The following is a 23320-nucleotide window of genomic DNA, read 5'->3' as shown; positions in this document are numbered from 1 at the left end:
TTAAAAATATTAATACCTTTGTAAATGGACCAGAGAGAAGGAGTCCCATTAGGAGGGGTCTTTTTTGGTATTCCCTAGTTTGGACTTCATAGGAATGTTATACTTAGCATAGGTTTGATTTTATATTCACATGCAAATTATTTTAGTTAACAAGCAGCTCTGTCCCTGCAGTTACTGATCTCCTTCTGGTGTGCTCAGTAATACCTAGCATATTTAGCGGTTTCATCTGTTTACGCACTTGTTGTCTGTACCTATATGCATACAAGTGGGAGCAAGGAGGGGTATTTTTTTAGTTGCATTAAATTTTAATCTGAAAGTTAACCATATTGCTATCACATTAGCCCCAGCTGTTATTCTGCATCTAGATATGTTTTGGTGAGGACACCCCAAAGTACATTTACACTGAAGACATGTTAACGTGTTACTGCTGAGGACATAACCCTGATACTTCCTAGAAGTGAAAAGGTTCATGAAGGTATACATGGATCAATGTATGTTAATATTTTTCTCAGCAAAGGTGCCTGTACAAAGTAAAGTAAATTTCTCTCTCTAAATTTCTCTCATTTCTTTTTGTGTTAACAACTTTACAATCTGGGATTTCCCGTCACTTTCTGTCTGTGACCATGTTCAACACAACAAGGGAGTGGGAGAGTCCCTAGCGAGAACAGAGATGGCAGCAAATGCCTAGTTAGGTCTAACCTTTCCACTTTACAAAAAACTATCAAATAATGCCTTTATAAACATTTGAAGTACAGTAGACTCTCAACTATCTGGCCTAATCGGGTGGCAGAGTAGGCCGAATAACAAAAAAGCCGGATAGTCAGGAGTCCTAATAATAAAGTACAATACTCACCTCCACACATGGGCAGTGTTCCTCTCACCGCATTTCAGAATGAAGATTGTTTTTTTCCCCCCAGACCTTCTTAGTACGGAGGCCGGATAGGCGAGATCCCACTGTACTAATAACGCTTAGTACACAAGAGCAAATCAGCTGCCAATTTTGCATTTGACTGATCAAGCCAATCAATTTTCTGATTTGTAATTACATCCCGTTGGTCAGATGATAAAACTTGTGTACTTTTAATTGATATTTACCAACACAGTGTATCTTTAACAAGTCTATCTGAAATTTACAATTAGTAACCTGCTAAATTCCATCAAATTCCATGGTTTATTGGATCAAATAAATATATTGATATACACTGGTCCTTATTTTTCAAATAACCAGAGATTATGACATCTTGGTTGGCTACACTTTAGTTACATATAATAAAAAAAACAAAAACTAAGAAGCATTTTTTTTCATGCTACTTAAAACAATTTTTTATGTGATTGACTTACTTTGACACAGGCTATATCAATGCAAATTCAAAGCACAGGAAAAATACAATTATATAAAATATGTACATTTAAAAAAAAAAAAAAAAAAAAGGTACCCTTTAACTAAATATAAGTAAATTATTTGGTATAATTATTTGTGGGCTAAAATGTAGGTTTCTTTTTGTCTGTTCTATAATTGTACATCTCATCGTAGGGAGCTTAACATACAAAAGCTGTTCAAATCCTGCCTGATCCTCCATGTTCATGGCTTCCTCGACATTGACCTGCATGATGTGATGGGTCACTTGAAATGTCTTTGTAGGTTTGTGTGTGATCACTCTGTTGTCCTGTGTCTGGCAATGTAAATGTTGATTGGTTTTACTTTGCATATTCTTTGATTATCTTATGTCCGCCTGTTTTTTATTCTACACAAGTGGGAGAAAAACATCCTTTTTAAACCCCTCTGATAGTCAAGCAGAGACAGCAGCTCCATTAGCAGCAGTAATGTCACGGTGATCAAAGGACAGGTCCTCAGACTAGTTCTTAGCAAACTGGCTGCTGATTATCACAATAATTTGCTAATGCAAATACAGATATATTTACATAATATAAAAACACAATTGGAGGGGGGGGGGGGGTGTCAATGTTTTCCACTGACCATCAGTAAAAGCTCTGACATTGGAGCTTCAGACTGCTAATTACCGGCAATGCTATATCAGTTGCTAATCATCAATTGCATGGAAAGGTTTTCACCCCGATTCAGCCTCCTAAAATAGTTAATTGCAGATTTCTGGGTGGTAAGGCAACAATGCCCTTCAAGTCATGATAAATATACATAGATGAAGGAAAACAACATTGTCCTCAGCAGTTTTCTATTAGGTATACTTCACTATAGTTAAAATAAAAATTCATAAACTGGACTTCCAGTTAAAGGTGCATATATACTGCATACAATGATGTACCATATTTAGTCAAAACAGATGTCTAAAAGTTTTCCTTCATCTTTTCTTGGTTCTTAGTAGGAAAATCAATCTGGGATTAAAGTGATGGAAACACATTAAAACACTATACCTGCCATGATGTATTTTTTCCCAAAATGTATGTGCACTGAAAAGCAGCGCAGAGCATGGTATCTTGTGCATTCTGCTTTAATAAAATGCAGTCTGTCCCATTTTTTATTGTAACCTGATCATTTTGAAAGGGCTAATTATTTTATCGCACTGGAAAATGAATGACTCCACAGTACAAGGATATTGAGAGGGCAGGAATGGCTTGACTTCAAGTTTATTTATGGTTTCTTAAGATTATTTGCATACAGTATTTTCCATAGTTTCAGGCACTTTCTGTGTCCCCTTACAGAAGGTTCCTAAAAGGCCATCCATCCCCTATTTCAGTTTTTTTTTGTAATTTTATTTTTTACAGTATAAAGAATTTAATGGAGGAGCCAATAACCATTATCTGGATTTGTAAAGATTGTGGCACTTGTGGAGCTAAGACTTTCCGTGGGTATTTTTTTTTTCCACCACTGGCTGCCTCAGTATGGCACCTGTCAGTTCCAATTGGGATATTCCACCACTGGGAAAATATTTGTCCTATGCTCATTAGTGTTTCCAGTTTGTAGAAAGACTCCCTAAATGCATCAAATATCTTCCAAATATCTCCAGAGCTGCTGTGATGGATACATAAGGCCTAGATACCACTTCTATTTGCCCAAGCCATCAAACAGCTCACCGTGTCTGAGAAAAATCATCTTCAATCAAATGGCATTAACTGAATTTGCAGTCTCTTGACTCTCATGACTCTCATGACTCTCATGTATAGGAACAGAATTATCATATGACATCCTGAGGACTTTCAAGCAGATAAAGAAAGTGCCTGAGTGTGGTAATGCAATTGGATGGCCACAAGAGACTCTTCAATAGCTTGTGAAAGCACAAGATGGCTTGACTAATCAAATATCACATGAAAATTGTAGCCCAACAATAAAAAAGGAGACTGCTGTTCTGCTCCAGCAGGTTTAGTACCACAACATAAAGAGATATTTCCCGTTGACACAAAAATAAACGCGCAGGAAGAGGGGGGGTCGGGGGGGTTTGTTGGGTGGTACTTCTGGGGTTGGCAATATCCCCTGTAAGGGAATTCTAACTGTTAGTATTTGAAAGCTTCACTATTACACTCACTCCTGCATACAAACAAAAAAACAAGGGTTCATTCAAGCTATGAGGCTAACTTTATGCTGAGCAGTGCTGCCATTTTCTAACCTATCGATTACTGCAGTCCCAATGGGTCATAGGCGTGAAAACTAGGGCCCGCGGGCCAAATCCTGCTTTGCCTGGCCATTTTATGTAACTCACAGGAGCTTCCCTGTGACTGCGACTGTGTCACAAGAGCACCTGCTGTTGTTGCAGGAGTGGAGCAGAGAAAGCAGCTCGTTGCCGTTTATCGAGCTGCCTTCACTACTGGCGCCATCTTGCCAGCTGCAGGTGCGAAGGACCCGTCCAGCTGTCCTGGAACAGTGCATCAGGAGGTGGCAGTGGAGTGGGCCAGAACGCCTGCCGTTTGTGCCCTGGATCTGTTCGGCTTGTGAGTAGCCTCAGCTCGCTGGCGCATGGTGAGCTAGATGCACGTTTGGCACGTTCTTGTTGCCTTAGAGGCCTCGCTGTGAAAAGCACATCAGATAGAGGAAGCAGTGTGCACCATCTGGTGCATTGGACCAGTGTTAGGAGACCTGCTTCACCCTGGATGCCATTAAAAGTACAGGGGCCTTTCTGATCACATTCGAGGGGAGGGGAGGAGGGAAGGCCAGAGGATCTGCTTCACCCTGAACGTCATTCAGGAACTGGAAGCTCTGCTGGTCACGGGATGGGTGTGATGGAGGGATTGTGTTAAGCAGGATTATTAAATTATGCTCCACATACACACATTGGTCAATGTAGAGTAGTAGACACATTATAGCAGATAGCATTAGCGCCACTGAATTGCAGCCTTAGTGCACTTGTTTGTGGCCTGAAGCAACTGCATTAGAAACAAGATGTCGGGGACTGAGTGCACCCGTTAGGAATCCCTGCACCTGTGGCATCATTCTGCCCTTCTAGGCGACTCTGAGGTTGGAGGAACCAGACTGCCGAAATAGTAAAAAAGCGACAGGGGGTCAAGCACTTTACCCCCCCCCCTTCTCTGTTTCGAGCAAGGTCCAGCTTGTGCCACACATTGTGCTGCCTATCCGTCACCTTCTTGAGGCAAGCATCACAAGTTGACAGTGAGGAAAAGCGAGCTTTTAATATGCAGAAATATCTTCAATCAATCCCAAAATGGCCAAGAAGAGAAAAGTGGATGGCGAAGGAAGAAATTTTATTATTATTAGGTTTATTCGGGAAAAGGTTGTTGCACTCTATTCAAATTCCTGGTAAAAACATTGTCAGTTTTACATTGTTCAATAAATGTTAAAATCCTAAACAAGTCAGCCTATGACCATGACTGTGTTTTTGATTTCGGTCCTTGTATGTTTGAGTTTGACACCCCTGCAATAGGTGATCAAATTAGGTGCAGTGCAAGCAAAACAAAGTATATTCCCTCATTTAATGACATTATGTTACTATTACCTGGCACGTGATGGCATCTAAACAGGTACCTCTGTCTAATGTCCTTATCCAAGTTGCCTAAAAGTAGAGTATAGTAGATTGGGAAAATACTCCAGTACCCAGGGGAAACCTATAACTAGAAACTTTAGGAAGACAGTGTGCATGTTGCATGTTCAAAATAGGCCATCAGTTCTCCAATGTAAACCAACAAGCCATTTAAGTTACTCCGATAAGAAGCCAACAGCACTTGGCAGGAACATGGCTACACCAGGTAACATCTGAATCATTTCCCTTTTAAAGAAAAATATTGCACTAAAAGGAAGAGAATTACTTTTAAAATTAGCAGCTTTGGAGCTCCAAGATTCATCATCTCTTAATCCATTCTTTTCTGTAGGTCTTAGTCCACACTATATACTACATGTGTTTTACTGATGGCAAAGCTTATGCAGTAGCAAAGCAGGAAAATTTTGATTTTCAACCTTAAAGTTCCAATTTGGGTTTGCATTATGTCAGTTTAGTTCAGACTTATTCAGCTTTGCTATGCTAAATGCTGTGTTTGAGGATTTTACTTACAGATATAAACACACTGACACTGAATTTAAATCTGGTTTCAGTGCAATGTGCTCTCTGCCTCTATGCTAATATCAAATAATCTTTGGCCTGAGTTCGGGTCAGAGCTAATAGTGCATTAGAAGAAAGTTCAATAAGTATTAGGCTCTATAAGGGGTCGTTGTTAAGTAGTAGTTAACTATTACACAATTATTCTAAACGCCAAGTCATTTAGCCTTTATTCAAAATAACAAAAACAGCTTGGTATCCCCCTTTGGCTGGAGTGCTGCGTGGAATTTTAGACAGCAACCATTAATTCTGCCAGGGTTCGGTGAAAGAAGCAGAAGGATCTGTGAGGCGTAGTAAGCTTTTTAAACAGGCTGTCGTCCTGGCCCAATGATTCTGTAATTATGTTCGCTGCCAGGGAGAGAGAGAGGCACTAGGTTAACAAGTACAAGACACAGTATGTTAACACAGAACGCTTTTCAATGGTGCCCACAAGGCATTGGAGAATTAGTGAATGTCACACCACACCCATAAAAAACAACTTTATGCGCTTGAAAGGTCTAAAATGTGACGACAGCTGTGTTAAGTAAATCATCTATATATAGACTTCTACGCACTGGTTCCATAAAATTTCTGTATGACAAGCCCCAATTTCTGTTAACCAGCTATACACCAGTAACTCATACCAGTCAGTTATTGTGTAGAACACATTTTTTAATGTGTCTATTAAATTCCTAGGTATTAAAGCAAACTTTTGGTATACGTTTGAAACATTGTTCTGCTAAACTGCTTCCAAAAGACAGCACCAAGATACGAAACCCAAAGCTGCAATACCTGCATTTTTAAAGCCTGTCTCTAAGCAAAAGCTTATGCCCAGCCTTTCCTCCCCATCTAACACACCCATGCTTGTAAAACCTTAAGTATTACATATTCACCTAAATCTACCATTCAGCTTTCTTTACGGTACCACTTGTAGGGGTGAAAGTCGCCTGTTTCAGCTGATCTGCACTCACTAAAGGACATTCACAAAAGGCTCAACGGTGAGTTGGGGCCTCCATGAATTGCACCGACCCAGCTACAAAATCTAGGGGAAAATGTAATTATTCAGACCAGACCATCTTCTTTCACTGCTCCATGGTCCATGGCTGACATTCATGTGCCTATTGTAGGAGATTCCAAGGAGATTGTTACTACACAACCCAATATGCAGGAAGCTATAATGTTTCTCTTATAGCGAGCAATTAGTCGCTCTCCTGGGAGACCGAACCAAACAGGTCTTAACCCCTACCTGTACTCTAGCATTAATAAGCCTTGGGGATCCAAAAGCCTTTTGCCAGTTTATCAGTGGCCCTTCCTTGGAACACTTTTGGAAACTGCTAGCCACTCCATACTTTGGATCCATAAGGATCTTTCACAATCCTTTCCAATGACAATAGACAAAGATGCATAAAAGGTAAGGTGGGAGAACTGCGGCCCGTCAGGAAGGATGCATGAACGACATCGGACGAGCGATGTACGATATCGGATTCCGATACCAGTCGTGAGGCGATTATCGGACGAAAATCATCTGGCGTGTGTATGTAGCCTTACTATGAACTGCCTGCCTGATCAAATGGCAGGATTTGCAAATCTACAGAGAGCTCACCACTAGAAATTTAACCTTGCCAAAAGAAAGGGATAGATAACATTGTAAGTGGTGATAAAAGTCACTTTGTGGAAATCATTACTAAATCTACTCTATAAACTTTACCAAAAGATGTAATGATGTGCAGACAGGGAGTAGAAAACTAACATACAAATACCAAGAAAACTAACATACAAATACCACGTCCAATCAAGCACAAGGCAATCTGCAATTTAAACACAACAATTGGACCAATGCAAGATTGTTTTGCATCATCAGTAGAAAATACAATTAGTATATCACATGCAGCATAGGGAAATAAGTAGTAACCCAACTAAAGGCGAAATTATTGAATAGAAAATCTCCAACTAAACCTTGTTCTCAGTTTCTCGTGATGGATTTCTTCATTGCACAAGAGGCAAACAATGCTGCAAATGTAGAAGTGAAGGTTTGATGAGGATGGGAAAGTTGCAGTTATTTACACCCAGTGTGACACAGGACCAAAAAACACTAAACCAAAAGTTGAATTGCCGTCATTTGCCACTTGGCTGCCCAATCAAACAATACATCCAGGTCTGCTTCTAGATTATAGACATCCTGTATGGACTTAATTCCATTACATAGTTTGGTGTCATCTGCAAACACACAAATGGTACTTTTAATCCCAAACTCTATATCATTTATGAAGATGTTAAACAGTAAAGGTCCCAACGCTGAACCTTAGACCATTCAGAGTATGAATCAATATTAACAACTCTCTAGATGCGATCTTTAAGCCAGTTCTCTATCCATTTACAGTATTGACTTTTGACCTTGAAATAATAATTTCTAGCAGAAACTCCTCTATGTGGCTCTTTATCAAACTCTTTCCAACTATGGACGTTAAACTAACGGGTCTGCAGTTACCTGGTAATGACTTTGCTTCCTTTTTAAAGAAAGGAACCACATTGACCTTACGCCAATCCATTGGTACCTTGCCAGTGACTAAAGAGTCTCTAAAAATTAGAAATAATGGCTTTGAAAAAACTGAGCTCAGCTCTTTGAGGACACGTGGATGTGATTGAAATGGACAATGCATCTATTTATGCTCCATGTCTTACAAATCCACCCAATAGGGTTTGCCAAAATGTCCTGTGCTGGTGCCACCCAGCTGACCCCAGGCTTGTGCATCTACACGGCATTACACAAGATGTTTAGAAAGGCCAAAAATACCATTAAATATTTCTTTTTAAGCAAAAGGATTGTCTAAGTATAAAATAAATCAAGAAAACATAATTTGACATGTGTAAGGCCTGAACAATAATCCCAAACTGTAGTGTAATGGACTAATCCTTTAGTGGTGTAAGATCCATAACAATTGGCACAACACCGTATAAATGTTTTTAGTAATTTTTTAAGGCAACAATTAAAATTATTATTATTATTACACAGTATTTATTTACCGCTAACATTTTACGCATAACTGTACAAAGTCCATAGTCAAGTCATTAGCTGTCCCTCAAACTGGTTCACAATCAAATGTCCCTACCATAGTCATATGTCATTATGACAATTTTTTTGCATGTTCACTGTATGTTTTTGGAAGGTGGAAGGAAACCGGAGTGCCCAGGGAAAACCCAAGCAAACACAGGGAAAACATACAAACTCCTTGCAGATAGTGTCCTGACCAAAATTCATTATTAGTAAAATAAAATACATATTATAACAATACAACCAAAACAAAACAGTAATAAATTAAAAACCTAATGCAATTCACTACATTGTTTTAGAGAACACAGATAGTAGACAGTAGGGACACTCAATACAGCTCAATGATTATCCTGAGCTGCTTCCTTTTGAGCAAAGCAAAAAAGCAAGTTAGCCGGTAAATATGCAAAATCAATGCTCAAGGCTTTAAAAAACAGGAGTTTGAATAAGTACCTGAATTTGCCTTGTTTTTACTTTCCTGTACAGCAGCATTTAGAATGAGGTAGGCCAGAATTAGAAGCCAATCAAAGCTCAACTGTCTTGTACAGTGCTGATACTTAAATTATTGGAGGGAAATATAAATAATATATTATAAATATTATGTGCTTACCTCATGTCACTCTTCAATGACAGGCTGAGGAAAAAGCCATTATATTTGCAATAGGCACCCTGTAGATTGGTATTTTGTATTTCTAGGGTTGGGTAGTACTGATTGGTACACATAGTAAACACTTCTAGTGATAGGGTAGGACATATGTGAGGGGCAAATAGTTGAGATCCTGAGATTATGGTTTTCACGTGTACAAAAATCGCCTCATGTGTATATAAATAATGTGAAGACTTACACCAAAGGAAATAAATAAATGCCAACCAGCTAAAGCCCTTAATTATTAAAGTGCAGCTAGAAATAAGAAGGGGAAGATTAGCACAGGCTTTGTCGGCTTTTCTATTCTTTCTATCATTAGGTGGAAAACCCTGTCCCACGTGTTTTTGAGTCCTTCTATGTGTAAGGAGATTACGCAGATTCTGTTCAGGTCAAAAGTCTAAATAAGGATGAGTAAATTAGATGTGGCTCCAGTAATAAGGAAAAGAACAGCCATCAAAACTCTTGAAAACTCTGACATTATAACAAATACACTCACTCCATTTATTAATACAATTACATTTACAAAAGTCAAAACTCATGCTTCAATGTTTTATGTATATGTTCATTTTTTAGGAGACTTCAGTGCAGAGACATTTGTAAATGAACTGCCATCTTATTTAGATGGCTCTCCAGAAAAATGAAGGGGGAAATCCACTTCTGACTTAGTAATGGCTTTAGACCGGGCAAACCAGAAGCCATACTGGTCTCTTAGGAACTTCATACAAAAGCCAGAGAGTTATGTAACAAGCATACAGTAGAAGGTTGATTTTTTTTTTTTTTTTTTTTTTTTTAACACACAGGCAAAGGGTGCACTGGTACCCCCAAACAAAGGGCCTTGTCCATCCATTTTAGATGTGTGCTCATACTCCTGGTATAAGCACACACTTAAAATAGAAGGACAAGGTCTTTTTTTGTTTTTACAAATGCTATTGGATTTTTCAAGTACAATTATATTCTGAAATAAAAAAAAAATTACATATATAGATGCTAAATTTTACATGCCAAAAATTTTATTGTTCTTAGATTAGATACTATGTGATGAAGGATTCTTTGTGAAGTGACAATAGTGCTGGGGCTGCAGTGCTTTTCTTTTTTTTTAGGAGAACTGACACACTTAGCCATACAAAAAGAATGACCTGGGGTGCTGTATTGTACCCCACTTCTCCAGAAGAGAAGACTTGAGCTATCCCCGAAATGAAGTCTCAGGGACAAACAAAGAAAACAAAGAAACATAAAACTATCAATTACTTCATTGAGACAGAATTTAACCTGCTGGAAAATTAAGAAAAAAGGTACAGACAAACTGGGCAATGCCCATGAAATAATCTTTTCTTGTGGTGTTTTGTGCACTGCATCTAATACTGCAAATTGCATTTTAAACTCTTCTCAATGGTATTTAATGCCAACTAATAGACAAGGATTAAGCAGTATTAACAATAAATAAACTTGCATATATAGATAACATCAGTGAACCTCAGTGAGATAATCCCAGAGACGCTTTACACGCACCAACACAGATCTAGTCAAGGCTATGAAAATGACTAACTACATTTCTGTTTACAAAGCACAGACACATAAAAGAATTCAGTATCAAAGAAGTAAGTCACTGAAAAAGTTACTAGAAAGGGAAATCTTGTTGTGAAATCAGCATGCCACGGCTTTATGCAAATTGTAAAAGACAAATTAAAAAAAAAAATGGTTTTAGAAAATATAGAATAGGAACTCAATAGAAAGGCAGCAGGCTCAAATTTACAACATCTTATGTTTATGAAAAAGACAGAAAACATAATGAAATAAAGAAATAATATCACCAATAGAAGGCTAAGTTTTCTTGCTGAATAAAGACTTTAGTAAAGGCCATCAATATACATTATATGCACATGTACACAAAGTATAGATGGGCACCACAATAAATGTGAAGACTTTCAGACAAGCTGTCCAGTAGATAATATATACCGTATTTTTCGCCGTAAAAGACGCTCCGGAATATAAGACGCACCCAATTTTAAAGGAGGAAAATCTAGAAAAAAAGATTCTGAAAGATTATTTCCCTTCTGATCACTCATGTGCCATTCATACCGGTATTCCCCTTCTGATCACTCATGTGCCATTCAAATTCCCTTTCTGATCACTCTGTACCTTTCAAATTCCCTTTCTGATCACTCTGTGTCATTCAAATTCCCCTTCTGATCACTCTGTGCTTTTTTTCTATTGTACGGCAGTTAGGACAGGGAACAGCAGGTGGCGCTGTGCCGTCTTTCGCTTTGCTTTACAGACAGGAGAAAACACGATGCTGGCAGAGGAGAGAAGAGAGGCACGCTGCAGCCAGAGACACACGCAGGATCGGGTACCGGGTGAGTATAATATTTTAAATATTTTTTTTAACACATTTGTCGTATAGGACGCACTAACTTTTCCCCCCAAGTTTTGGGGAAGAAAAAGTGCGTCTTATACGGCAAAAAATACGGTATTTAGATTACAAATTCTATCTAGATTTTATCGTTTTCTGTATCAATGTCACATAGAATGAGCATCTTAATGGCCATCATCACCAAGACAGAAAGTAATATAAATAATAAATTTTACAGTAGACAACAGATCGGGGGGAATGTTCAATAGGGACACTTGCTCTGGTAACAATGGTTTGGAGTAGCAGCCTCTTACCTTGGTAACATTTCCTCTTATGTCATGTTGCATAGCTAGGCAAGGAAGAAGAAAGGAAATCACAACACCACAGAAAGAAAAAAAGTTTTTTTTAAATTCTTACTACTACTGCATTACTAATTTTTTCAAGGACCTCTCTTCAAGCACCAAGACATTAGCAGCAAAATTATGAAATCCCTCTGCTTCCGCTGGCCTTCCATCTTCCTGCAGTGCATCAATACTTTCATCTCCTCACCAAGTAGGAGAAGCACACATACCCAGCTATCCACTTGATGGAAAAGAAAACGAGATACATACGGCCAGGTCACCTACTATTGGTCCATGACTTAATTTAGATGATCTAAATGGATGACTTGGTGGACAAGGTCATCTTGAGAATTTTGACAACTTTATATCACGGTAAGCAGTTTTTGTTTTAGTACTCGATTCATGGTAGCACTTCAGTGGGATCAGACCAGAAGAGCAAGCAGCTCTTGGAGTACTGAATTTGTTGGAGGTCAAAAGCCAAAAAAGTGCTAGAAGCAAAATAGCAAGGTTTCTTTTTGGGCAAAGAATGGTGTGCTGAGGCACCTATAACCTTTTTTTAAATCTCCTTGAAATGTCCTTTGAAAAATTTGTAGCAGAATTAGGTGGATCTAGTGCAGTTCAATGGTAAACGCATACTGATCATGGTAAGGGGCCATCCAATTCTGGAATCCAATTTCCCAAATGAATAAATTTCAGTTATAACACTAAAAAGCTATGTTTTAAATACACTTTTTTTGTGGGGCTACAATTTTCCTTCAGTTCTATCCCATGTAATTATAGGAAGTGAGGATAAATCTCCCCAACTGGACACTCCCTTTTCCTAGATTCTAAGCTAAGGATTTGGCCATATTGGACCATCTGCACAGAGTCAGCTTTCTCAGTAAAAAGTTTAGCCCTGTAATATTGTATTCTCCAGGGAACAACAACGTACCAGCTGAAAATCCAACCTTGCTGACTATTCATTCTCATGGGTGTCTGATAAAGTCTGAAAGTCAGCATAGCTTTTGCTTGTAATGTCTATAACAGGGGTCAGCAACACGTAGCTCTGGAGCAGCATGCAGCTCCTGAGCCTCCTTGTTGTGGCTCCCTTCCCAATTTACCGCGGCCGGCATTGACCTTTCCGCCGGCGGGGTAAGGGGACACTCCCTCTTCTCTGTATGTGCAGAGAGGGATTTCCCTTCAAGGGCGTTCCTGGTGGGGGGCGGAGCCATCAGCACGGGACTCGAGGGAGACTCGATAAGAGTCCCATGTCCCACATATTCCCGGGTGCTCACACGTGGGACACCGGACTAGATTGAAATGCAGCGGCTCATTGAGTTATGCATGGCCCTTAAAGTAACAGACAGCCAGGAAAAAGGCAGTAAACCGGAGTACCCGGAGGAATCCCCACACAGACACAGAAGAACCTGCAAACTCCATGCAGATAATGTGCTGGCTGAGATTCGAATCTGGGACCTAGCGGTGCAAAGGCAAGAGTGCTAATCACTGAGTCATTGATCCTGGGATAATGAATCATGATAAACATACATTTAAATAAATAAGTTTATTTTCATGAGAATTGGATTAATTTGATCATGATCACAGTGAATTTTTAAAAATAAAAACATTTTCTTTTAAACAAAATTAGTATTTTCTTGTCATTAAGTATATTATTGCACAAAGTACCTATAAAGTCCTATTCCAAGAAAAAAATGCTTTGAACCCATTCTAACGGTTATTTTTTAATTTAATTTTTATTTATATATTTTATTTTTGTTTATTTTGTTGCAAAGTTATCATGGAGTTCGAGGTAATAAATTACCATCGAATATTAAAAAAGTTTTTATAATTTGTCAATTAAAATATGCATCACATCTACGTCTATAACCCTCGCCTTTACCTGGAGGTGGCTTCTTGAGTGTGTGAGCCCCGCCGTAAGCTAACCATGAACACATACCAAAAAAGAAAATCTCACAAGAAAATAAGAGTTTAATTCTGCATGGACAGATTCCTTTCTCTTCACTGCCAACAAAGCTGGCTTACCTGTGTGCTTGATATGTGTGGAGAAATTAGCAAACAACAAAAATGTAACGTTGAAAGGCATTTTTAAAACAAGCACTCAGCATTTTCTGAAAAGTACCCAACTGAAGATAGGCGAAAGAGAGTGATTTTGGAACTACTACGGAAAGTTGAGCAGAGCAAACATACTTTCAAGAAGGGGATCAATTCTCCAAACTCAACTACAGCTGCTAGCATAAGCATATTCAAGTGCCTGTGATGGGTCAAGTGATGTAAATGATACTGGGCAGACAGCACTGTTATGCAAATATGTGAACTCTAATGGGCCACAGAAAGAACTGATTGAACTCCGCTAAATATCGCTAAAGGGTCAAGCGCTGGGACAGGACATTTGTGAGGCTGTTTTGAGTTGTCTGAAAGCCAAAGGAATAAACAACGCTCACCTGGTGTCAGTGTCTACTGATGGTGCACCCAGTATGGGAGGAGCACAGCAGAATTTACTTCAAAAGTCGCCAGATCGAGAGCTGATGAAGTTTCACTGCATCTTGCATCAAGAAGCACTGTGGGCTCAAATTCCTTCTGAATGTGTTGAAGTGATGAATCTCGTTATTAAGACAGTGAACAAAATATTTGCAAACTGGTTAAACCACCGACAGTTTTGTTCATTGTTAGATGAAGTGGGGAGCGCATATTCTGATCCACTGCTGCACAACAGAGTTCGGTGGCTGTCAAGGGGAGATGAAACGCTTCTCTGCTTGTCTGGAACATGTGAAAAGCTTCTTGGAAAGCAAAGGCCTCAGCTATCCTGAACTGGGAGACCTTGATTGTCTGGAAACGTTTTATTTCATGGTGGATATCACAAGTCACCTAAACATGCTAAATAAGAATCTCCAGGGAAAGGGAAGCACGGCCCTGCAGTTACTGGAGGATGTTCTGGCGTTTGAGCGCAAGATGACAGTGTTTGCCAGAGATGTACAGAGAGGTACGCTCTCTTACTTCCCCTCCCTGTGGGAGTTCAAAGAAGAGAACAAATCACATAAATTGTGATTTTTTAAACTGTGCATTTATGGCAATGCAAGCTGCATTTGGAGAAAGATTCAGCATTCAGAAAGGAAAAAAACAAACAATCTGTCATTCCTTGTCACACCACTGGCCAGCGACCTATCCCTGCTGAACATATCCACATTCACAGGGATAAGTCAGCCTGATCTTGAAATTGAATCGGCTGACATAGCGGATAAAGACTTATAGGTGTCCCAAGTTCATAAGTCTGACAGCGGATCTCAAAGAAGTCGCCCATCAGAAGGCCACTCTTGGTAAAGAGCACAAATGCAATGATATTAAAAACCTCCCTAAACCAGAGGTTTTTGGAGTCCTGTCCATCCTTGGCTCAACATACTTATGCAAGCGAGTTTACCTGAGCATGAACTTCATTAGGTCCAAATATCGCTCCCGCCTCACAAATGAGAGCTTACAGTCCTGTGTGAAGATAAAAGTCACCTTACAGTCTCGACATAGGGAAGATCAGCATCGAGCTTCAGAAACAGAAGTCACATTAAACAGGTGAGAATACTAGCATTTAATGGGCTATTTTTCAGAAAAAAAACATTTATTTCAGACCCCGAGCGGATGTAGTTTTTTTTTTGTATGTTCAGGTGCTTCCGTTGATTCCTGGCCAAGAAAGAAACCCGAGGAGGATGAGAGCATACTGAAATGGACTTTTCAAAAAACGTTTCTAATTTTATGTTTATTTTTTAAAACTGCTAAGCTTTAACTGTTTTTTTTTATATTAAAGTGGGCTAGGTTTTATTTTCTTTTTACACAAATACGGGAAGGACTCAAATAGGCCTGCATAGTTCATTGTTTAATTTATTTTTAAGTAGGCCTACACAAGCACACTGCACTTCTGTTTAAAAAAAAGAATAAAACTTTTAAAGTTTCTAAGTTGTGGTATGCTTTGCGTCTTCAGACTATTTTTTTTTTTTTTTTAGTGGAAAAGGGGAAAAGGGGGCGAAATCGCTCTTTTGATAGTAAAGGTTGCTGACCCCTGGTCTATAGGAATGTTCACTGACAGAACTTCAGTGATCTACAAATAAGGCCAGAGACTAGAAACAGCAAGATTTCTTTTGCTGCCAATTTAACAATGTTCTTGTGGGTTAGTCTAGCCTAGAGAATAATGTATGAGCTGCCTGATAATGAAACTTATTGGATACTGATCTTGTTCTTATTAGCTCAATCTCAGCCTTTGTACAAATACCTATCTTGGTGCGTGCAAAATGCAAACAGTATTTTAATTTTTAATTAGGCTGCTCTTTATGCTCAATTTCAAGGGAGGAAAAGAAACGCTCCTGTAAGGATTACTACTTCATTACATATTATTATTTCAAGTTATCTGCAAGCTATCCCATCAATATTGGTAGTTAATACATTTCAATAAGGAAAGGGGGCTGGTGGCAAACTCCCTAGACATTCAAATATGATATGAAAATACAGAGAAATTGCAACAATAACATGCATTTGATTGTAGACATATGTACTGTTTGGGGTCAATGATGATCGGGGTCTAAAAGGAAGATGTCAAACTGAAAACTCATTGTTTAGCCTTCTTCAAAAGAAGACCACAAGGTATCTAATTTAGGCTTCTTGAGATCTAGTTAGAGGCAAAGTAAACCCGTAGTTTGCCACCACAGTGAAAAACAGGTTCAGTTAACTGCCACTGGCTCCACTTTGCCCTGAATGAGAGCTTACACTGTATTCTATAATTTCCTTCTTGCAGTGGTACTGGGAAAATCCCCTAATTCCAGCGCTGCCACCAAAGGTAAGGAAAGAGAGTCACAATTTTCAAACCAAGAAGTACAGGGTCAAGGAATATGAAAGCAGACAGCTTGTTAACTGGTGCCTAACATTATTTTAAATTTGCTTGTTGCACTGCCCTTTATTCATTTTTGTACTATATCACAGTGCTTACCACTAATCAAACACAGACATTAATGACTGTTCATTAAAGCAAACCAATAATCGCAGAAGAGTATGGAGAGATAACCGTAATCAACAAGGACACATGACATAGAATATTAAAAATAAAAGGAAAGGTATTACATAGTAAACAATGTATCCTTAAAAAGAGGTAACTTACTGGAGTGGAAGGACAAGGGTTGTAGGCTGAGCTTTAGGTCGGCGCTTGGCAGATACTCCCATTTGATTCGCTGAGCGTTTTAATGACTGCTGGTTTAGCAGACCTGAAGCCAGACCAGAATGATACTGCAGCTGAGAAAAAAAAAAAGTCAGTATCAACAAGAAGAATAAACATACACTAAAATAAATCCACCACAATAATGATTTCAAGTTTGCATTTCTAAGTTTCAGACATTAGATCCTCTAAACACAAACTGGGAATGAGGGAGAGGTGATCCACAGTGACCTAAATCCCCCCTAAGAAAGTTGTGAAAAGGAACAAGTGTTTCATTGAAAGATTTAACCTCTGTTCCTGTTCCAGTGACAAGATTTTTCTACACTTCCAGGTGATAAAGAACCTGGCAGCCATAGGTAAAACCAAATTGTGCATGCACAGCTCAACTTTTTTTTTATTTATTGACAAATTAAGCCAAAAATGATGCAGGTAATAATGTTTTAATGCAGAGAGGGCATCACCTGTCCTTTTCTGTAATAAAGATAAGCCTGATTGCCATTTTACAAAGCATAACTTTAGTTTCACTTTAAAAGATACAAAAAAGAGTTTGGTCGTTAGATTCACTTTAAAGTATAACTCTAGCTTTTCAAGTTGAATAGAGAAGTGGGAGTCTATCTATGCTCTAGTGCAGGGGTAGGCCAGATACAGCCTAGCTGGTAGTTTGTTCCCGCCTAACGCCCCCTGGCCCATCCGGCCTACCGCTGGCCAGCAACCCATGGCGGAGTCGGAACAAACTACCGGAGCTGGAGCTGCATACGGCTCTCGAGCCTCCGTGTGGTGGCTCCCTTTCTATTTACCGCGGCCAAAGATAAAACTTCCGTCGCCATGGTAAATAGGGAACATTCCCTCTCCTCCATATGCATAGGGATTGCCTTTCAGGGGGTGTTCCCTTTCCTCTGTATGAATTGCAGAGGAGAGGGATTTCCCTTTAGGGGCGTTCCTGGTGGTGGGGGGGGGGGGTGTTAGAGCCATTAGGGCAGGGCGAGGGAGTGCAGCCTAGTGTGCTACCCCTGCCTACCCCTGAAATGGCCTAGTGGCCAAAAAAGTTTGATTACCTCTGCTCTAGTGCATGCTGATGAAGTCTGTTTGCCAACCCCACAGACGTTATAGAGATAATAAAGAAAGTGGATAGGTGGGGCTTTGTGTCAAATTAAAGTTTGTATTAAATTAATTATATTAAGCACCATATAAAACATATTAAGCATATAATACGTCATTGGTTTGATCTAGTTTTTCAAGGTCTTACAAGTTCCTTTAAGAAGGAGGATTTAAGTAAGCCTGTCCTTTCTATGCCCCAAAGGTGTAATCCAGCATATGAAGGAAAAAGCAGATCCTGCAAAAATGCAATGAAGGAAAAAGCAGATCATGGAGCTCATTTAGTAATGAAAAATAGTCACATTACACTGAAAGGAGATTTGCTCTTCAGTACACAGAGAAGGTCTAACCCAAGGAAGTACAAGAATGTCAATGATCCACCACTGGCAATAGCAGAGTCAGGGCTGTTGTCACCAGCACTATTTGATTGCAGTGCCATTGCTACAACTAACATTTTTGATTTTTTGGATTTTGGATTTTTGTGGCAGATATAATAATGTCAAATACAAAGAAATAATATAAAAATGCAATATTTTTTGAACAGGGTACAGGATTGCTACAGGCACAAATATTTTTTCTTATGTTCTACCTCATCAAGAATAGTCACTTATTTTCTTACAGAAAAAAAGAAAATAAATTATTCTTATAAAAAAAGAAAAAAACTAATTCTAAACTCATTGCGGTTACAAAACCAATGCTTCAAAGACAAATTAACCATAACATCTCCAAGGAGACTATAAAAAGACATAAAACCTTCTGGGGTCTCCATCAAATATGGCCTCTTACCATACCCACTGTTCATTAACTGCAAGTTTCAGACGCTGATTGAGGAGAAGAAAATTTCCTGAATGCGTGGACTCAAAGCAAGTCAAGTTCAGGCAGAAAAAAGATGAAAAAAATTAGTAATCAACACTGATGACAGATAAAACACTTCTTCTATACCCCTAAAGATACATGCAGAATAGGCACCAATTAATTCCTCACTGTAATCATGTCAGGGTGACTATGTGACTGCACACTACTACAAGATCATTTATAAAACACCTGTTAAGACAGAAAGCAAGTAAGTTTTTAGCTTCCAGAGCATTCTGTCTCTGCTACACAGAAACCCACATTTCCCCCACAAGATTGCGGGACACCTCCTTTTAGAGGGTGTTCTGCAGCCCTGACACACTTGGTTACTGCTCCATAATTCTAACAGTGAAAAAGAGTAATATCTTGAAAAATAGAATTATTAAAAGTACAGAAAATTATTTTGTTAGATAGTAAAATACAAACTAAATTCCATTTCATTTGTCAAGCAAATAAGGCAGGACATGTTTTCACCACTTGACTTTTACATGAGAACTTATTTTTTCCCAATTTAGGAACTCTACCTTTTGGAGTAGCAATTTCTTGGCAAGGTTGCCTTTGCTTTAGTATATACAGTATTTCATGTTTACCTATAAAAAAATCAAAATGTATGTTTAGATTCAGTGATTCAGCTTGTCAGCTTGTGCATATCTTGCCCAGTCATCCAGTTTCCTTTTTTGTTTTCTAAAAAGGGTTTGAAAGTTCCAGCAGAGATGGTTAATTGTGTGGCTCCTAGATGTACCTAGTTTGCCTAAACTTTGCCTGAAATGTCACCATATCCTACAAGGAGGCATATGCTGCTATTTCAGGCCAATTAAATATAAATTTCAACAACTGTTTAACATGAACACAATGGAAATCAAACCCAAATCTAGATGATATGACAACAGCATCTTCACCTCATATCAAAATTAGATTTCGGTTTTGTTTTGGTGCCAGGAATCACCTTTAAAAAACGTAATCCAGGAAGACACAAGCATAATACTACTAAATATTAATTGAATTAATTTTTAAATACATCTATCTAAAAGTATCTGAATTTGACTTGTTATGAGCCTTATGAAACTGCTTATGTAGCAGCATTCAGATTGGAACAGAAAGGGTGAAGCGATATGCACACATATCCTGACAAGCAACAAGCTAACTAGAGTCAACTTGTCTAAATATAGGTTGTCAGCATGGAGGTGACAGAGCTGTACAGAATAACTAAAGTCTTGTCACCAACTCTTCTAGGCTGTTTGAGTATAACACAGAACTTAAGTTTCAACTTCAACTTGCTTACAAAATAAAAAAAATAAATATAGCCTGAAAAATTAAATACCACCTAAACTTCAATCTGTGTTTGAAACTTGAGCCTTAACCCGATTCCAGACCTGAACACCAATAAGAGAATGCACATCATCACAAGGCTGGTGAATAATACTAAAGTGATAAAAACAATTAAAGCAACAGAGTATCACTATTTTTTTTTTTTTTTTTTATTAATGTACGTGATGTGTAAGTTATTTAGTACATAAAGATGAAGTACAGTATATAGCATTGTATTCACATCTGAAAATACAATCAAGTACACTCATGCCCAACAATATATCTTGGCTTCAAATTATTTATTTTTAACCCCAAATATTTTTTTTTTTAGAAATATTTCAATTTATTCTTTATAGGAAAAAACAGAGGCATGGTGGTTCCGCAAGACAAATGTTTTAGAATGTCAGCAGCTCAAAGCTTCGATCTCCAGTCTAGGAATTTGCAATGAGAGTAATATGCAGAGTGTATTATGGAATTAAAGTGAGAGAGACAGCTTGGCACAATTCACTCTCGAATGTTCCTTGAGCTTCTTTCTCTCTGATCTTCTCTACTAGATGCAGCTTATTAGGAGCTAGCTGCAAGCTCAGCTATTTAGGACACAGCAGGCTATAGGCTTTCCCTAAAGTGAACATCACAGATTCTGTTCTATTTGCATAGGCAGCAGAGATGCACAACGTCGTCATCTTCAGGCAATACGTAAAATCAGTCAGTGAAATGCCAGTGTGAAGGTGAGAAATACGGAAATTGTACCATGTGAAAAATCAGTTTATATTATTTACTGTAAATTCAGACTCTTCTCATCTGATCACATGCATCATTACCCACATGCTCCAGTGGATTTAGGAGGAGTTTTGGGCCTGAAAGTGGTAATGCCCCTCAACCAGTAGAGCCAAAGCAGCTTTTGTATCCATGGGTAGATGCAAAAAGGCCCTTTGAAGCTACAGGCTGTGGTGTATCACACGCAATGATCCAAGGAAGGCATTTATTTTTTTTTCCAGGCATAGAAAATGTTACTGGAAGGTTGCAGATTGTAAATGTAGTTTTCCTTTAGGTAGCTTGCCCATTTAATACCCTGTTTCCCCTATGATAAGGCACTGTCTTATATTTTTTGAAATGCCAAAATATGCCCTAGGTCTTTTTTTCAGGGGGATGTCTTATTTTTCCATGAAGAAGACTACAGTACACATTTATTGTTGAAAATCACTCATGATCACTCATGTGCCATTCATTGTCCCCTTCTGTTCACTGACTCACTTTTTTTTTGGCTTCTACGGCCGGGTAACAGACTCTGTTAGGGCAGGGATCAGCAGCTTGCTTGTCCTTTGAAGTTACTTTCAGTTTCACTCTGCACTACAGCCAGCATCAAGGAGTCACACAGAGGCACACAGTAGCAGGTATCGGAGGATGTCTTATTTGTGGGGGGTGCTTTATTTTACTTTTTTGAGCAAAAATCGGGGGGTGGCCTATTTGATGGGGATGCCTTATCATCGAGGAAACACGGTAATTCTTACAAGAATGTATTTTAATCATTGACCACCAGGCCCCAAAGAAATGAAATGGTATGTGGTTGCTTAACTTATGCTGACTAAAGAACTGAAAGCACATTTAGCAAAATGTGAACCCTGAAATATAAGGATTTAATTTCACTTTTGGCTTTAAAATGCAATTCTAATGCTGTTCAAACTGCATGACAAAGAATCCATCCATCCCTGCATCTAACTTTAAACTTTTTGGAACGGATATTTCAGTAATTCCTCACCTTGCCAAAAACAATCATCTTACCTTCATGGCTTTTTAAAAACAAAAGTGTGACCCTTTTATTGAAGTGCATCATGACCACATGAACCAGCCATACTTGCTCACTGCTCTGATATTCTCTATAGATCCCCTAAAGAAGCCCACTGGCAAAACGCGTAGAGAGCATCTTCACCTCTATCACTATTCAGTCAGGCAATTGATTATAAAACATATAAACAAACATTCCCTGGTAGGAATCAATTACTGACAATGAAAAACATGGACCTGCTAGATTCCCACGAAAGGAAAGTTTGATTTTTTGCTTTATAATGGAAGCACAATGCACACCTCCACAAGACTCACGGGCAAGGGGAAAATACATGTACGTAATAAAAAATAAAAAATGATTTACACACATACTTACACAAACAAATTTCAATTCTTTTAGTTATCAAGAAGATCTCCAACACAATAGACACAAGAAATGAATTGCCATTTTTCATGACTTGGGGAAGGTAAGTATAAGTAGATCAGAGATGGGCTGCATTTAAACTCCAATCATGAACATCGCATATAACAAAAATATCTCTATCAGTTGTATTGCTAACAATTCAACGACACTAGCAATCTTTTGTTTATGGTCTGCTTAATAAATCTAAATTGTGTTGTGTTTATGTGAATTGCAATCCACCATGCTTGCAATGATAAGGGTGTAAAATGTATACATAAAATTTTAATGAGCATAAAGGGGGGGAGAGGGGAGAGACAGACACAGAGAGAGAGAGAGACACAGAGAGAGAGACAGAGACACAGAGAGAGAGACAGAGACACAGAGAGAGAGACACACAGACAAAGCAATACATACATGTATAAGAGATTTAATATTTTACATTAAAGCTAAGCTGATCTAAATACCTCATGTCTGGATATCTCCTTTCCCTTAGGGGAATCAATGCATTATTTAACAGATGCCAGGGCCTAATCGGCATAGGCTCTTTTATACATGCATTTGGCAGAGACACTACTGTTCCCTTTTCAAGAACGAAAAAAAAAAAAAATTGGCCCTTGTTTCTCCTCATTAAAATCCTTTTCTTTCTCCCCCGTTAATGAGGGAAAGTTTTTTTTTTCCCACTCTGAGGAAAAATGCAGCTCGCCTTTTTGAACGCAAACTCTGAGCGGCCAGGAGCAAGCGGCCCCTGGTTTCATCCTGATAGAAGAAAGGCAAAGAGAGAAAAAATTACACTGCTTTAATTGAT

The 23320-nt window shown here is 38.7% G+C and overlaps 1 protein-coding gene and 1 long non-coding RNA gene across 3 annotated transcripts in view; one reads left to right on the top strand and one right to left on the bottom strand.

The window, feature by feature from the left end:
* Positions 1 to 23320, bottom strand: part of MED27 (mediator complex subunit 27) — a 247720-nt gene that overhangs the window by 152553 nt on the left and 71847 nt on the right. Inside the window, exon 3 of the mRNA XM_072430758.1 lies at positions 17019 to 17149. Coding sequence (XP_072286859.1) covers positions 17019 to 17149 — 131 coding nt within the window. The remainder of the gene's footprint in view (positions 1 to 17018; positions 17150 to 23320) is intronic.
* LOC140343859 (uncharacterized) overlaps positions 1 to 23320 on the top strand; it is a 101348-nt gene that overhangs the window by 46966 nt on the left and 31062 nt on the right. The window lies entirely within an intron of this gene.

The sequence above is a fragment of the Pyxicephalus adspersus genome, chromosome Z (genome assembly GCF_032062135.1).
Source record: "Pyxicephalus adspersus chromosome Z, UCB_Pads_2.0, whole genome shotgun sequence".
NCBI classification, from domain to species: Eukaryota; Metazoa; Chordata; class Amphibia; order Anura; family Pyxicephalidae; genus Pyxicephalus; species Pyxicephalus adspersus.
The sequence above is the reverse complement of the archived record's forward strand: the minus strand, read 5'-3'. Positions and strand labels throughout refer to the sequence as shown.